This window comes from Salmo salar, chromosome ssa11 (genome assembly GCF_905237065.1).
Source record: "Salmo salar chromosome ssa11, Ssal_v3.1, whole genome shotgun sequence".
Taxonomy (NCBI): Eukaryota; Metazoa; Chordata; class Actinopteri; order Salmoniformes; family Salmonidae; genus Salmo; species Salmo salar.
Window position 1 is genome coordinate 18,801,332 of NC_059452.1, and position 17,048 is coordinate 18,818,379.

Consider the following 17,048-nt stretch of genomic DNA (forward strand, 5'->3'; position numbering starts at 1 on the left):
TTTATAACTCTGATGGTCTTTATCTGGGTCATTGGTTTGTTGCTGCCAAACCTGTATAAAGTTGATCTACACCTGCAAGCTGCAGTGTGTTACATCAATGGCAGCCGTCAGAGGCACCCATTATTACTGTTGACACAGGGTCCTTCCCTAAGGACCTTATTGCAGACCATTCACTATATCCCTGTGGTCTGTTGATTTGTACACAAGGATTATGTCCATTAGAACTTCACAAAGGAAGTGCAGTCAGCCATAACAGGTCATTCTGTAATGTTAGGCCCCTTTAAAGACAGCATGTCACCAGGCTGCCTGTAACAGTGCACATGTGAAGGGGTGAAGATGGACAGCACTAATCTCTCTGTATTGCTCCTGATGACTCTCCTCTTAAGCCTGTCTTGTGCTGAGGATGAGATAGCACCTCTATCCTGCCCAGAGTACCAAGAGGGTTTTGACGGCTCCTGTTATGAGTTTGTGGCTCTACCGCGTTCCTTCCTCAGTGCACAGGGCTGGTGTGAGCGGGGTGGTGGACACCTGGCCTTCATTCTAAATATTGATACACAGCAGTTCCTACAGAAGCACCTGCAGCCAGAGCAGGACTGGTGGCTGGGTTTAGCACCAGCCTCCCCGAACCTAACACTGGACTCTGCTGTTGCTGAAGGTAAGAGAGCAGCCCAGGCAACTAAAGTGGGCATTATTTGATGACACTAATGCATTAGATCCTTTGATCATGCAAAGGATCTCAAAGGGTGGGAGTAGAGTGCATTGTATTCAGTTGAGCAAAAATTGTACAGAAAACCGTTACATTTCCACTGCTATCTCCCAACCTAAGACTAAGATGCTGGGCTTGTTGACTCTCACGTCAGCTGGCGTCTTGGTTGGAGATTTAATCTGGCACTATTGCTAGGAGACCATGCCACATTTAGATATATCCTTTTAGCAGCTAATGAGGTACACTTGTCATTCAATAGGTTATGCTGTCCAGTCCTTTGATTTAAAGCAGTCTTTTTAATTCCCCACACAAAGGACCAAACTTTATCACCTAATAGCGTTGTTTCCTTTCCTTCCTGCTTCTTTACGTATTTAATAATGCCTCTGACATCCCTCATGAGAACACAAGCTATCATAGTATTTATCAAATGAACTAGATAGTACACAGTAAGCATGTCAGTTCGAACAGATGGGACATCTAATATTGTGGGAAAATAATACTTTATTTCCTCTACTTTGAAGAGCAGGTGTTCCTAATGTTTTGTACCCTCAGTGTATATATTATATAATATAATACTTTCATTGGTGTTTGCGCTGTACATCCTCAGGTCCTCTCTCCTGGCTTGATGGCTCTGATGTCAGCTATTCTAACTGGATGAACGACCCTGATCCAGGGGCTGGCTGTGGTCACATGCTGAGGGGCTCAGGGTTTCAGTGGGAGGCAACAAGCAACTGTAGCCAGGAGCTGCTCTTCATCTGCCAATTTGGTTTGTATTTGATGCGTGTGTGTGTTTGTGAGGCAGAGAGCAAGGAGTGCAGCTGGATAGAACTGTTAATATTGTAAAACAAACACAGCTGCAGCAAAGGAGGGAAATACATGAAAACAAAGTTCCACTTGAGGAAGGAGCTATTGTATAATCAACATAAAAGATGTCTTTATCACACAGGAAACCACAGTAGCTGAATAAAAGCAAAGCCACTGAATATACCCTTTCAATTGAAATGACATGCTTTGGTTGTAAAAACAATACAAATAAATGGAAATACAAGGTAGGAAATATTGACCTTTGCATTTAAAGTATTGCACTGTTTGTGCTCCTAAGCTAGTGTTTCATGCATGAATGGCAGACATTTAGAGTAGGCATTGTAATAATGATCCTCTATCTAAACCATGTGTACTGATACCCCTCCCATAAATGTAATGGCTTTTATACAACTCAATTCTAAAAAGGAAGACAGCCTAATGATGAAAACGATAATGATAATTTCATATAATTTACATTATTAGTAGCACTCTCTGTAGTGACAAAAACAGTCCTACAGTATATGCCCCTTATTATCTACACAGCTTATACGCTCTGTTACAGTATGTACTATGTAAAGTGATTTTCCTCTCCCTCAGTATATAGGAAGCAGTGGCTGCTGTGTGGCCTTCAGACAGTACCTGTACTACATGCTTCTCTGCTTGATTCTAATCTCTCTCCCTCTTATCAGTTGGATTACACAACAACCAATCTTTAGTCGACCACAATGTGAAAAATGGCACAGCATCATCAGCCAATGAACTTTAGTTGTCCCTCAGACACATTCTAATAATACAGCAACACACATGAGAATATATTCAATTCAAATGCAGAATGCAATGTGATGCATTTAAAATTAAACTAAACATAAATACCCAAGTAGGCCATTAACTTTGTTCTGGTTTGGTACATTTCAGATCTTGTATTTGAACACATTGGCAAGCTTGAGCGGAGACTAGCACCTAGCACACAGTCATATTCATCACCCAGCTGTCTCTGATCCACAGTCCAGAAAAACATCATCCTTCAGAAGCCCATCGGGGAGTTTGGTGTCATCAAGTGTTATAGCATGAACCAATCAACAGATGGTGCAAACTGCAAGGTCCTGTACGGAAGCCCCCTTCAAATCCAGGTAGAAGTAGAATCTGGTAAGTAAAACCAACATGAGCAGAAATAAAAGCATCTGGTCTTACATTTCCGAGTACAAATCTTGGTAGAATGAGACAACTTTGCTATCTATAGGTACGAATGTGACCTACAAACTCCACCGTTGTGAGATGTTGGTGGCCAATTCATCAGCAGTCAGAGGAATCATCCCCCACAACATCACAGTGGGACCAGAGGTGGAGAAACAGCTGGGCTCTGGCTGCCACCAGCTGACCCTGCATGCCTCTAACGGGGTCTCGGTCTTGGGCGTGTCCACTGAGCTGCAGGTGTGTCTGCTGGAGCCTGTGGAGGGCCTGCTGGGATCAGTGATGGCTGAGGAGGGGGAGTGTCCAGACTCAGACCTCTATGTTAGTGTCTCCCTGGACCGGGGAGCCCCGGTGCAGCTTCTCTTCCAGGTGTCTGGAGCCAACGACAGCATCTCCGAGACCAGAGATATGGAAAACACCAGCATGCAGGTTTACAATATCTCAACCACTATCCAAGGTGCCTAACCTATTTACTCAAACTGTCATCCAACAAACCTTACTCAGAGATTAAAACAGTGATTGATGAAGATACCTTTTTTTTTTAAATTCTTTATTATACTCTTGTTTATATTATTCATATCAACTGTTTTGTTACAGGATTTTTGCAAGTGAAAGTCAGGGCCTGGAATGTCTTCTCACACATGGATGTGGATGTGGGGAACACAACAGTTGTTTGTCACAACAGTTCTGACCTCAGGCAGAATGGCTATGCAAACACAGTATGTGAAATAGCTAAGAATTCAATTTTTTTTATATATTCCTCTTTAACCTTTAACAGGTAGCACCTTTTTCACTAATGGGAAGGTAATTATTTTCCTGCAGTTTTTCTTCACATATTTGTTTTCATCCCCAGACAGAAAAGCATATGAGAGTTCGCCGAGCTAATAACTTGAGAATCACTGCCATTCCAGAAACTGCCAGTCAAGACACTGAAAGCGTCAAACTTGAGGTAACTGGCTTAGGAGGACTATCTAATGGAAAGCAGAGCAAATTTGAATGGGAATGCAGTAAGTACCAGTTAAAGGCTTTAAGCCACAGGGCTGTTGAAGAGAACCCTCTCACCTCACCCTATTACAGAATAAAATGAAATACAATGACTGTGAACTTTGTTACGGAAAATGGAAGTTATAAAACAATCTCAATTGTTTTTTTCTTTGTTTACTCAGTGTTGTCTGTCATCTTTTTACAGCATGGCCTTATGGTGGTGTTTTCTAACCATTTTCCCTTTCTAATTCCAATAGAAGAAGACTGTAAGGATAAAGGGAAATGCAACGATAAAACAACAGACAAGACTCGTTTGATTGAAAAAGACTGTCTTCCAAACCCATTTGAGTTTTTTGAATACACTTTTTCTGTGAAGAAATGGAGTGGCAATGAAAAATGGGTTGACTGGATTTCAACATCCCGATGCATCACGGTTACTCCAACAAAATTAGCCAACTTTAGAATTCGGTAATATGGGGATAGGCTTAAAATAGTGAAGTTAATAGAATTAAACAAAGTCATGCTATTTTATTTCATGACATGATAACTCCTATCAGTATCATTATAAAGACAGGCAATGACAATATTATAAAAATTGCTGTTTAAATATCCTATAAGCCTATTAATAATTCTAGTATCATCGTCATAATCATCCTCAGAGAAGTACAGGTAACTGCCAAAATAAAGGAAACACCAACATAAAGTGTCTTAATAGGGTGTTGGGCCACCAGAACGGTTTCAATGCATTGTGTTGCGATCTGGTGACTGAGACAAACACACACACACACACCTTAATCCCCCTATGCTCCTTTGAGAGCCCTCACTGACATCTCTTCATCCAGCCATGGTAGCCAAAATAATCATAATAACTGGACATTTTTATGCATGACCCTAAGTATGAGGGAATAATAATAATTGCATAATTAACTCAGGAACAACACCTGTGTGGAAGGACCGGCTTTCAATATACTTTGTATCCCTCATTTACTCAAGTGTTTCCTTTATTTTGGCAGTTACATGTATGTTGGACATCATAAGGCTTTTGAACTGGCCTAAGTGCCCATACAGAATGTTACTAAATATCTGGAAAGATTTGGGTTAGAAATTATTTAGCTAAAACTATTGACAGATTTGTAATCCTTAAGTGTACAACAGGGTTATGACATTAGCATGTTAATTGACTGATTTAATTCAAATTCAGAAGTAAATTGGTCATATTTTACATGAATTGCTCTCATGCCTATGGAGCATGCTGTAATTACACTAATAATATTGTTGCATTAAATGCCCAATAATTACATAATAATGTATGTATTGCTTTGTTATTACAAAGGTAAACTGTTTCTGGTACAACACTGTTCTTATTTCCATTTGTATGATATCAATAACTGCTGAACTCCATTGCTATGTATTTACGAAGCAATAATCAAGTTACTGTGTTACAAAATGTGAATTCAATGTTTTTAAGATCTATTTTATGCTAAAAACATACCTATATTCTTTCAGTTGCCAGGATAATTGTAATATAGTGGATGTAAAAAAAGACGTCAAATTCAAATTGGACTGTAACTCCAGTTGCCCAAAGGTAATTTGGCATGTTGAGGACCCAAACCCTTCAACAGTAAGTTTGAGATTCTTTTATTGTTGCATGCTGAATGCAATCATATGTTTCATTGGTTTCAAATCAAATTTTATTTGTCACATACACATGTTTAGAAGATGTTATTGTGGGTGTAGCGAAATGCTTGTTTTCATGTGTGAATGAGTTTCGTTGGAGTGCATTAATCAATTTATTGACTAACCCATGCTGTCTAATTTGGAGTTTACATATTCTAGATACATTTAAAAAAAAGATTCATAAACACATTACTTGTGGACTGCATGTGATTGACTATACAATAGCCAGAGTTCAGCGTACATGAGGACAACATTTTGAATTCTGTGGTCTTCTAGGGTGCCCTGCAAAACTGTTACAACAACGCAGGGAAAAAGCCACTTAAGGAAAGAAAAGATCAAGATGGTGAGAAAGAGTACAAAGTGAGCAAAAACTACCTGAAAGAAGCTTCAGATAGGTTTCAGAATCTCCATGTGATAGTTTATGGTGAGTACTGTATCTATTCCTTGTATTCAATTCCAAAATAACTTACTATAAGTACAGGCTAAATGTTTGGTTAACACAGTTGATAACAGGATGTCCTTCAGATATGTTGAACTTGCATCAAACTGTTCTTTAGCGTATTGACAGAAAAAAAGTGCAAAAAAATTGTCATATTTAGACATTTTCCGACTGATCAATTAGTCATCCCCATTTTTGTTTGAGATATTTATAGGAGCTTAGTTTGGATTGATTCATCCTCAGAAAGTATGGAACTAATGTAACATATTCACAAGTGGAAATAAGATATCAATATCCCTTTATATCACCGTTCTTTAGATAAGGAAACTTTTGAATATGCCAGGTACACCCTTCAGATACCAGGTGTTACGACTCCTGCACCTGCTGATACAACGCCACCTGTAACCGCTGCTCCGGCTATCACCTTAAGTCCCCCTTCATGTAGTATTTTCCCTCCGAATGGCACCGTTCTGGATCCTTTCAATATCACCTGTACAACACCTACATCCTGCACAAACGGCTGCAAATATTGTTTTAAAACTGACCAAGGTGAGTATCCCTCTTTGCCAGTGTTGTATATTTCAGGAGACCTTCTCCCATAAAATAAGTTTAGCACCAGAGCCAGATTAAGATCAACATGCCATATTGATTTAGTTAAAGAAATGATCAATGTAATCAGATAGTTTTTCTTCTTTATCTTTCAGGTAACCATCTGCGCTGCAGTTCTGTAAATAAAGTAACGTTACTCTTCCTACCTGTTGGGGAGATAACCAGCAACTACATGCTGTCGCTAGAGGTGACTGTTACAGAATTGAACACAAAGACCCGTGGAAGTACCACAATCACCACTGAGGTTTGTTATTACCAAACAAAAATAAATAATCAATTATATCATTTAATGTCTTGCCTTTCGTCTCCATAGTTCACATCCATTTAGTAATTGGAGCACTCATTTAGTTGTTATCCCCCAAGGTGCGGCCAGCCAAGTCCGGTACTCCAGTGCAGGAGCTCCAATCTGCAGTGGCGGACATAGTGGCTAATCTGGGGCAGCAGGGGATGCTCTCTGGAGAGACCCTTGGACAGATGTTCAAGTCTGTGTCGGACATACTGAATAAAGGCTCCAGTGAGGAAAAGAATAACAGGATGAAGGTATAAGGAGTGTGTGTGTGTGTGTGTGGGGAGGTACTAAATGAATATGAACTTTAAGACAAAGATAGTGATCTGTTTACGTTGAGTTTACAAGACAGATGATAGTGAGGTATCCAGATTGATTAATCCAGATGGAGATTAGGCAATTGGCGTACATGTAAAAGGTCCAGGTTAAGAGCTTTAAACATCATTCTTCAATGTTGGTATGTCTCCTTAAGCTGCGAGAACAGATGCTGATGAATATAAGTGAAGCACTGGAGAACAGCTCCAGCAGCACTCTTCAGAAAGTGCAGCTGACGGCCAGAGCTGTGGCAGGACTCACCAAGAGGGGTGATGAGCTTAGTCCCAATGCTCAGGTACACTTGGATAGCCCCCCATGGAAGCAGGGTAGCATGGAGTAATCCACACAAATACATAGGCCTATTGGTCAAAATGTGCCCAGAATAAAGACTTAATTTCAGATGGTCTATTTTTCCAGCTTGAAGCTAGCTTCCTGGTGGCAAACCTCAGCTCTTCCCTCCTCTCCATGAACGTCAGTGAGCATGTTGGAGAAGAGGAGTTGGTGCAGGCAGCTATACCAATTGTAGAGGCAGCCAGCAATATCCTGGATGTTTCTTCAAACGTGAGCACATATTTACCTTCACCTAGTCTAATGACAGTAATGAAGCAGCCTTACTGAACAGTTTGTCTTTCACAGAGAGAAGTCTCTGATTTACTTCTCAAGGGCATGGACAGTGTGCAGAGTGCACTGTTGAATGGGAAGAAGGTTGATGAAGCTTCTGTGATTGTCAACAGCCCTCATATCACTGTGTTTGTGAACAGGTAAGAAGAATGTGGGCAGAGGACATAAGAAAAGGAACTGTAGTTTTAAAAGGCAACGATTGTGACACATCAGACATATTTTAATTGCTGTTACAATACAATGTCTGCAAGACATTGCAACTGTTATGTAGCATCAATATTGAGTGACAGCATATCATGCCCTCTCAGAGTGTCAACAGAAACTATTCAGATGCAGTCTATAAGCAACCCAATAAGCTCCTCTGCAAGCTTTTCCTTCCCTCACCTGGGTGCTGATGTCCTTTCTCCAGATGAACCAGTGGATGTGAGAGTAAGTGTGCATGTGGGACTATATAATGTATGTATGTATTATCATGAGTCGGTATGCATGAAAGGTATTTTCATTGTGAAGAGAGATATGTCTTTTTGTACCTGTTAGTTTTGTTGATGAATAATTAGGTATGGTTTTTAAACCCTCTCTCTTGATTCACTATTTCCCACTTGTTACAGATGCTGAGTTTGAAGAAGAACCCATTTTCATGGAGCGAGGAGAACAATATTACCGGCACTGTGGGGTCTGTCTCCCTGACCAGAGGAAATGGTTCTGTCATCCCCATAGAGAACCTATCTGAGGAGATTGAGGTCAGAGTGCTGCAAACCCCTTCATATTCTATGTCATTTGAGAGTGTAACAACTCTACTGTTGCCTTAATAATACCCTATTAAATTAAAGATATAAGATTGCAGATCCTGGATCAGATATCAGTGGCGAATGACATCCTGTTGTATATAATAAATGATATACCCATAATCTCTTCTTTGAAAAACATAATCTCTTCTTTGATGCTCAGATCTTCTTGCCAAGGCCTGAAGGAGGGCAAGCAAACAGCACAATACTCTACTTGGGAAACTATAGCACACTGATGGTCGACGTCCCTTCACCTGATGTAACACTGGTGCTGAAGATAAAGCCATTGAAGGACATAACCTTTCAACTGTTCCTGGGGTATAAAGACTACCCAAACGATAAGCAATACATAGCCAAGACTCAGATGCCTCACCAGAGCAACACGCAAGGTGATGTACCTCCTGAACTTACATATGAATCACGTAGACATAACAATTGTGAAGCATGATGAACGGATAACATTTCATGTTTAGAACCTGTGTGTGTGTTTTGGGTACAGAGGAGAAATACACCTGGGTCCTGGGTCCCAATGATTTGATAGGGAAAGTTGGGCTGCACTACCTTGTTGTGAGGCCCATTGTGAAAGCAGGGGTTAAATCCGTCAATGCCACTGTGACTGTCACCTCCATTGCTGCTCAGTGCAAATATTGGAACGAAACCTTATCCACCTGGAGTGAAGATGGCTGCAGGGTGAGTGAAACAAGTACAACACAACACCTTATGATAAAACAAAGGCACATTGCAGCATCCCTGCAATCCTTGACCAGGCCATAATGAAATACATAAACCAACTGTGATCTCCTTAGGTTGGTCCTTTAACCACGCTATTGGCCACCCAGTGCTTATGTACGCACTTGACCTTCTTCGGGAACTCTTTCTTCGTCATGCCCAACCTCGTAGATGTGTCACGTACGGCTGAGCTCTTTGGCACCTTCGCCCAAAATCCTGTGGTGGTGTGCTTTATTGGTTCCATCTTTGTTGCTTACGTATTGGTGGTCATATGGGCACGCAGGAAGGACATCCAGGACATAGCCAAGGTCTGCCTTGAAAAACCACTGCTACCATTTTATCATCTTTGCTGTTGAACTTGCTGTTGATGCAGAGTTTTACCTTCAAGTGTTACTTCTTGTAGGTGAAGGTGACATTGTTGGACGATAATGACCCCTTGGCTGAATACCGTTACATGCTGAATATCAGCACTGGGCATCGGCGTGGTGCTTCCACCTCCTCTCAGGTCAGTACCAACAGTTTCCACTGCTGCAGGACATAATATTCTGTTCTCTGATAAAACCCCACTCAGTCACCCTGACCCCGTGTTGCTGCTGCAGGTTACTGTGACTCTGCTGGGCATGGAGGGAGAGAGTGAGCCACACCACCTCACTGACCCTGACAAGCCTGTGTTTGAGAGGGGTGCAGTGGATATGTTCCTGTTGACCACGCCCTTCTCTCTGGGGGAGCTGCAGAGCATCAGGCTGTGGCACGACAACTCAGGGAGGCACCCTGCCTGGTAGGAGAGTGGGAGGAGGGGAAAAATCCATGACCAAAGTTGAAGTGAAGATGTAGGTCTAGTTGACAATAAGAGTTTTCTTGCAGGTACATAAACAAAGTTACGGTGCAAGATGTAGAGACAGGACAGAAGTGGCACTTCCTGTGTAACTCATGGCTGGCCATAGATATGAGTGAGTGCACTCTGGATAAAGTCTTCCCTGTAGCCACGGAGATGGATTTGAAGAAATTCAGGTGAGAAGAAACTTGAATGCACCTTGGAATGGTAAAATATTAATAAAAATATAATTGTCCATTATGGTACAAGCTTCCTATACCGTATATTCTGCAGTAATATGTTCTTCATGAGGACGGCAAAGGATTTCCGTGATGGCCACATCTGGTTTTCTGTGATCAGCCGGCCTCCAACGAGCACCTTCACATGTGTCCAGCGAGTCTCCTGCTGTTTCTCTCTGTTGCTCTGCACCATGCTGACCAGCATCATGTTTTGGGGCATCCCTACCGACCCCTCTGAGCAGACCATGGACCTGGGTATGGACGCCTGCACAGTAATGGGGGCATTTGGAAATGGTAGGTTTTCAGAACAATAACTCGTTCTTCTTTCTCTTTCTACTCCTGTAGGTCATATCGAGTTCACCTGGCAGCAGCTGATGATTGGAGTTCAGAGTTCAATCATAATGTTTCCAATTAATCTCCTCATTGTGAGTATCTTCAGAAACACCCGCCCCCGAGAGACGAAGCCTGGAAAGCCCAAGGCAGAGGTGTCCAAGCAGGGGAAGACTGGCAGAGTGTCTCGCTCACAGCCCTCCTCCCCACAGAGGGACAGAGAACTCACGCCAGACACTGTCATCAAGGTAAAATATGTCAATATATTAATATTCCAATTGAAGCCAACAGTCCCTACCATAAAAACTCATTTTAGATACTGTATGTCAGTCATGATTTGTAAGTAGACAGTTGTAAGTTTGATATTAGCAAGGCTGTTAATGTACTGTATTCTCTCAGGACATAAAGAAGATTGCTCAGTCACTCTCCAAGGCTATGAAGAGCCCCATTCCACGCCTGGAGTTAGAGATGAAGCCTGGACAACAGACTGATATCAACACTCTGCTCTCCCTGGTGGAGGACATCATCCAGCAGCAGAACCGAGCCGGTGGGGAGTTCTACACTGATGCCTCCAAGAAAGAGGGATCGCTCATTCTCTCACTAGGGGTAACCAATCTGCAAGGTACATCCCGAGCCTCCAGATCCTACAATGATGATCATCAGTATTGGTTAAAAATGTTAAACTCTGCCTGACCCATATATTTCCTATGCTCCTCTGCTTTCAGAGACCAGCATGTGTGGGAGCCCTGAGAAGACTGGGGATGGGAGCCAGAAAAGGAGCACCAACAGCCAGTATCTGTACAGGCAGCTATGCCATGTAGAGAAGGAGCTGAGCCTACTGGGACCTTCTCGCTTCCCCAACCCAGACAGCTACTGCCGGGCAGTGCAGCAGGTCCAGGGCATGAAGGGACTGCTAGAGTCTTCCAGCCTGGGAGGGGACGAGCTGGCTCAAAGCCCAGGCCAAGCTGAGAGCAGTGATGGGGACAGTGGCAGTAAAAAGTGCTGTCAAGACGGGCTTCCCTGGTGGTTTGTGTTTATCGGCTGGATACTGGTGGCAGCCACCAGCGGAGTATCAGGATACTTCACCATGATGTATGGGTTGACCTATGGGAAGGACCGCTCTATAAACTGGCTCATCTCCATGGTCGTTTCTTTCTTTCAGAGCCTCCTAATCATTCAGCCGCTGAAAGTGAGAAACATCAGATTAGAACTTTCTAATTTCAATTTAAAATGCCCTGCAGCATGTATCTGTAATCTGGGTATTACTTTGTGGATTTCCTAACACAGGTGCTAGCTTTTGCAGCCTTCTTTGCTCTCGTTCTGAAGAAAGTTGATCAGGACGAATATGGGGATCCAAAAATTGAGGGGGCACTCAGAAACCCAGGTTCTTTGTTTTCCTTATTTACAGTTTTGGGGAAATTCTGTTTACTTGTACATTAGCTAGACTTTTACAACATTAAGCAGTGTAAGATGGCACAATCTGGTCCACAGATGACCCTGATGTAGTCTGGGCTGTCAGGAGGGATAGCACATGCAGCTTCTACCAGCCCCCGCCACCCACAGACATCGAGAGGATGAGGAACAACATGATCAAGGAGCATAAGGTTTTCGCCCTCATCAAAGAGATTCTCAGTAAGAGGAACCGCTTTTTCATTCACTGCACTGTCATTCACTACACCTATTGGTTAACATAAATGTTTAAGGCCTATGATTCTGTTGCAGCCTACATGGGGTTCATGTGGATGTTGCTCCTGGTGGCGTATGGTCAACGGGACCCTAACGCTTACTTCCTGACTCAGCACATTCGGCAGAGCTTCAGCCAAGGGATCTCAGACAGCATGAGCCACGGAAATGTGTTCACCTGGGCAAATACCTCTCTCCTCAGCAACCTCTTCGGAGAGTACCCAGGTAGGATTCTCTAAAGAGGATGTTTATTTCTTGGAGAAACATGAAGCTCCAAAATGTCCTAAATAAAGGTATAGATTGAATCCTGTGTCAACAAAAGCAAATGGTGTGTTAAAGGTTTCATCACAGATGGGAACTCCAAACTGGTTGGTAATGCCCGTCTTCGCCAGGTGAGGGTGCAGAAGAATTCCTGCCGAATCGCCCGCTCCATGCGCCAGGCTGTACCTGACTGCCATGCTCCATACTCATGGGAGGTGGAGGACACGGGCTCCTATGGGCCAGGCTGGAACCGCTCTGTGAGTGAAAACACCTCAAGGACCCTCCGCAGCCCCTGGCAGTACCAAACCCAGGCCCGACTCAGAGCCCAACCCATCTGGGGTAGTGTGGTTCTTTACAGGGGAGGGGGGTTTGTGGTGGACCTGGGCCCTGACTCACAGAACGCTAGCAGGTAAGCTCACAATTACAAATGCTTCAAATTGATCACAATTATCATGCCATAGCAAATGTATATAATGTATATAATGGAGGTTGGTTCCCCGGTCCCCAAATTCTGTAGTCCGCGCCTGTGTATCGAAGGGTGTATTTTAATTATTCCATGTATTCTGTCCCTGCAGTACCCTTCAATATCTGTTTGACAACACCTGGCTTGATTTGTTCACCCAAGCAGTCTTTGTCGAGTTCACAGTGTACAATGCCAATGTCAACCTCTTCTGCATTGTCACACTCATGCTGGAGACCACAGCTGTAGGTGAGACAGTTGTTATATCACTCCATGAATACAGCATAAAGTAAGTATTTAAAGGCATCCAAAACTCAGATTGTCAGCACCTGTCTTATTCTCTCAGGAGCGTTCCAGTTTCGCAGTGAGCTGCAGAGTGTCCGACTATACCAGTCCACCGGTGGACTCCACATCTTTGTCATGGCCTCTGAGGTCATCTATTTCCTCTTTATCTTCTACTACATGTATGTTCAGGTAAGCCTTAATTTAAATATCTTTCTTATGTGTAAAGCGTATAAAATCTGTGACACAATTGTCTAGTGCCATTGTTCTGGAATTCCTCCTGAGTCTAACTCTTCTCTTCTCCTCACAGGGAAAACTGATGAAGCAGCAAAAGTGGGCTTACTTCAAGACAAAGTGGAACCTGCTGGAGCTTGCCATCATCCTCCTGAGCTGGAGCGCACTGTCTGTCTTCATTAAGAGGACCCTGTTAGGGAACCGGGACATGGAGTACTACCACAACCATAAAGACCAGTGAGTTCACACTGGGTTGGGGTATCATGGGTTTCTGCTATTCTTTCGCTAGTCTGCTATCCCTATTGTTGGTCAGTTTCTCCTGTGCGATGTTCAACTTCTCCACTCTCTATCCAGGTTTGCCAGTTTCCATGAGACAGCCACAGCAGATGCAGTGCTGGGGTATCTGATCGCATTCCTGGTGCTACTGGCTACAGTCAAACTGTGGCATCTGCTGAGGTTCAACCCCAAACTAAACATGATCACTGCCACACTGCAACGGGCCTGGACTGACATATCAGGCTTCCTCGTGGTCATCACCATTATGTTCCTGGCCTATTCTATTATTGTAAGGGTCTTCCTGGAAAACTTTTAATTCTCCAACTTTCCCATTTGTCAGTCTCTTGGAGCAATGCATCTGTATTTCTAATAAATTGCGATGTGCTTGCTTTTGTGATAAATGTCTCTTCAATTTAACTGAATCGTTCACTTTTCACAGCTGAGTTATGATTCATTGTGCTTTGACACTAAATCTAGCATGTGATCATTGTCTGCAGTCTAATCTGATGTATGGCTGGAAGCTGTACTCATATAGGACTCTCCTGGATTCTGCTATGACCATGGTCAGCTTGCAACTGGGCATCTTCAACTATGACGAGGTCAGTAAAGGAAAGGACAGCTCTCTAAATTACAGCTATGGTCGTGATGGCAAGTCTGTGATTGGTATCTCCTTTCAATCCAGGTTCTTGATTACAACCCGGTGCTTGGTGCGTTCCTCATTGGCTCCTGCGTTATATTCATGACCTTTGTGGTTCTGAACCTGTTCATCTCAGTCATCCTGGTGGCGTTCACTCAAGAGCAAATACATCACAAGGTACTGTGCATCATAATCATATAACATTCCATGTTTATACAACGGATGGGTCTAATCCTGAATGCTGATTGGTTAAAACCGCATTCCAGCTGGTGTCTATTCCACAAGTTACCACTGGCTAAATCTATGACGTTAAAATGCCTATTTACTCTGTTCCACCTGAATGCGAAATCCACTGTCTCATCAGTCCAGCCAAGCAATTTACAAACTTGATCTCCACTATAAAAAGCATCTAAACATTATCTCGCATTTCTTTTAGACTAACATTTAGTTTTCAACAGCAGAGATTTGTATAAACCTTTGTCTGTATCTCCATCATTTGAAACAGCTGTCCCATAGTAATGGAGGAGTTGGTAGCAGGCAGGCAGGCAGGCAGGCAGGCAGGCAGGCAGGCAGGCAGGCAGGCAGGCAGGCAGGCAGGCAGGCAGGCAGCATTTCTCATCCAGTAGAAATCATTAATTAGCTGCCGTCATTTTTATGGATAAATACAAAGAAATGTCAGTTGAAAATAGCTGAAACAAAACTAAGTGCAGCTAGGTTGCAGTCTTTCCAGCTTCAGTTTGAAGTGATTAGCTGAGTTGTTGGCTAGCTCCTCTGAACAACAGTGTCCTGACAAGTGAACACATTTTCTATGCCAGGCGAAATCGTGCCTCATTAGCTCATTGTTATGGATGAATCCAAATAAATATCACTAGAAAACAGTTTAAACAAATGCAAATGCAGCTACTTTGCTGTTATTCTGGCTGCACATTTTGATGTGACTGTAAGTTACCCATAGTTGGCTAGCTAGCAAGCAAGGGATAAGAACGTTGCCAGCCAGTATGGCAATGGAACATTTAGAACACACGACTGGGTCGAGTCCATAAATACAAAACAAAAAGACTGAGCGACTAGCTGACTTGGGTAGGATGAAATAGTATGAATAAATTAATCCAAATAACGTTTTTAATTAAAATATGTCAATCATTATTTGAATATGTTGGTAACCCATTGTATAAAAGTGATAATGCCCTCGAAGTTGGTGTTTGGAGGATATATTAGCACGGTTTGCCAATATATCCTCCAAACACCGGTTTTGAGGGCATTATCACTTAAATAATACAGTATCAACACCACCATTTAACAGTGACCATTGGCGACTGTAGGTGTATCAACACCACCATTTAACAGTGACCATTGGTGACTGTAGGTGTATCAATGTAAGACCAATCAGATTTGACTGATCTTTTTTTACAGCCCTCAGAGGAGGAGGAGATAGTGGATCTGATGCTGATGAAGCTCTGCAGCTTGTTTGGGATCAAATATAAGAAAGAAGATAAAGAAGAAAGTAACAGTCCCAAGGTGAATGCCAACAATGCCTCTATTACTAAGAAAGAACCCTCCACTATATCCTCATAGATGCTTAGTTCTCAGTAAAGATCTGCCACTCTGTATGAATTGATTTTGGAACTGCTTTCATTTATGTTGCTCAATAGGAGTATTAAAACATGTTATATCAAGACTTTTGCACCACTTGTATGGTTGCTTGTAGCTGTTTAATCAAATCTAGCAATGTTCTAACAATATGTACAGGAAATAATAATTCCTCTCTCTAACAATTCTGCTTTTTCAATATATTTAGTTCCAAACTAAATAAACAATATAAAGGGTGTTGAACCATAGCAAACTGTATTCTTTCATCATTATAATGGGTTGCATTAAGATCAGATAAAAGGCCTGAGATGACTGTTGTGGGCTGCGCAATTCATTCTGATCACTTTTCCTAGGATAAAACACTACTACAGAAATGGTTTAGTGCAGTATCTGTTTTTACTTGTAAGAGTTGGGTGCAGACCTAAGTTCAAATGCATGTGTACAGTGAGGGAAAAAAGTATTTGATCCCCTGCTGATTTTGTACGTTTGCCCACTGACAAAGAAATGATCAGTCTATAATTTTAATGGTAGGTTTATTTGAACAGTGAGAGACAGAATAACAACAAAAATATCCAGAAAAACTCATGTCAAAAATGTTATAAATTGATTTGCATTTTAATGAGGGAAATAAGTATTTGACCCCCTCTCAATCAGAAAGATTTCTGGCTCCCAGGTGTCTTTTATACAGGTAACGAGCTGAGATTAGGAGCACACTCTTAAAGGGAGTGCTCCTAATCTCAGTTTGTTACCTGTATAAAAGACACCTGTCCACAGAAGCAATCAATCAATCAGATTCCAAACTCTCCACCATAGCCAAGACCAAAGAGCTCTCTGGCTGGAATGGGCTACAAGGCTGGAATGGGCTACAAGACCATCGCCAAGCAGCTTGGTGAGAAGGTGACAACAGTTGGTGCGATTATTCGCAAATGGAAGAAACACAAAAGAACTGTCAATCTCCCTCGGCCTGGGGCTCCATGCAAGATCTCACCTCGTGGAGTTGCAATGATCATGAGAACGGTGAGGAATCAGCCCAGAACTACACGGGAGGATCTTGTCACTGATCTCAAGGCAGCTGGGACCATAGTCACCAAGAAAA

At 42.5% G+C, this 17,048-nt stretch overlaps 1 protein-coding gene across 1 annotated transcript; it reads left to right on the forward strand.

Moving 5' to 3' along the window:
* Positions 1-369: 369 nt before the first annotated feature.
* LOC106562168 (polycystic kidney disease protein 1-like 2) lies at positions 370-16,206 on the forward strand. Its single transcript, XM_045690366.1, is given in 32 exon segments — positions 370-655; positions 1,314-1,536; positions 2,200-2,237; positions 2,516-2,656; positions 2,751-3,158; positions 6,506-6,654; positions 6,774-6,950; positions 7,169-7,306; positions 7,429-7,772; positions 7,941-8,061; positions 8,241-8,372; positions 8,581-8,806; positions 8,917-9,107; positions 9,224-9,454; positions 9,550-9,651; positions 9,746-9,924; positions 10,011-10,157; positions 10,255-10,454; positions 10,545-10,777; positions 10,929-11,151; positions 11,255-11,718; positions 11,817-11,913; positions 12,021-12,161; positions 12,252-12,437; positions 12,552-12,882; positions 13,049-13,182; positions 13,280-13,407; positions 13,526-13,686; positions 13,804-14,014; positions 14,223-14,324; positions 14,408-14,539; positions 15,776-16,206. Coding segments are annotated over 32 exon segments (6,138 nt in total). The 3' UTR covers positions 15,938-16,206.
* Positions 16,207-17,048: the final 842 nt, after the last annotated feature.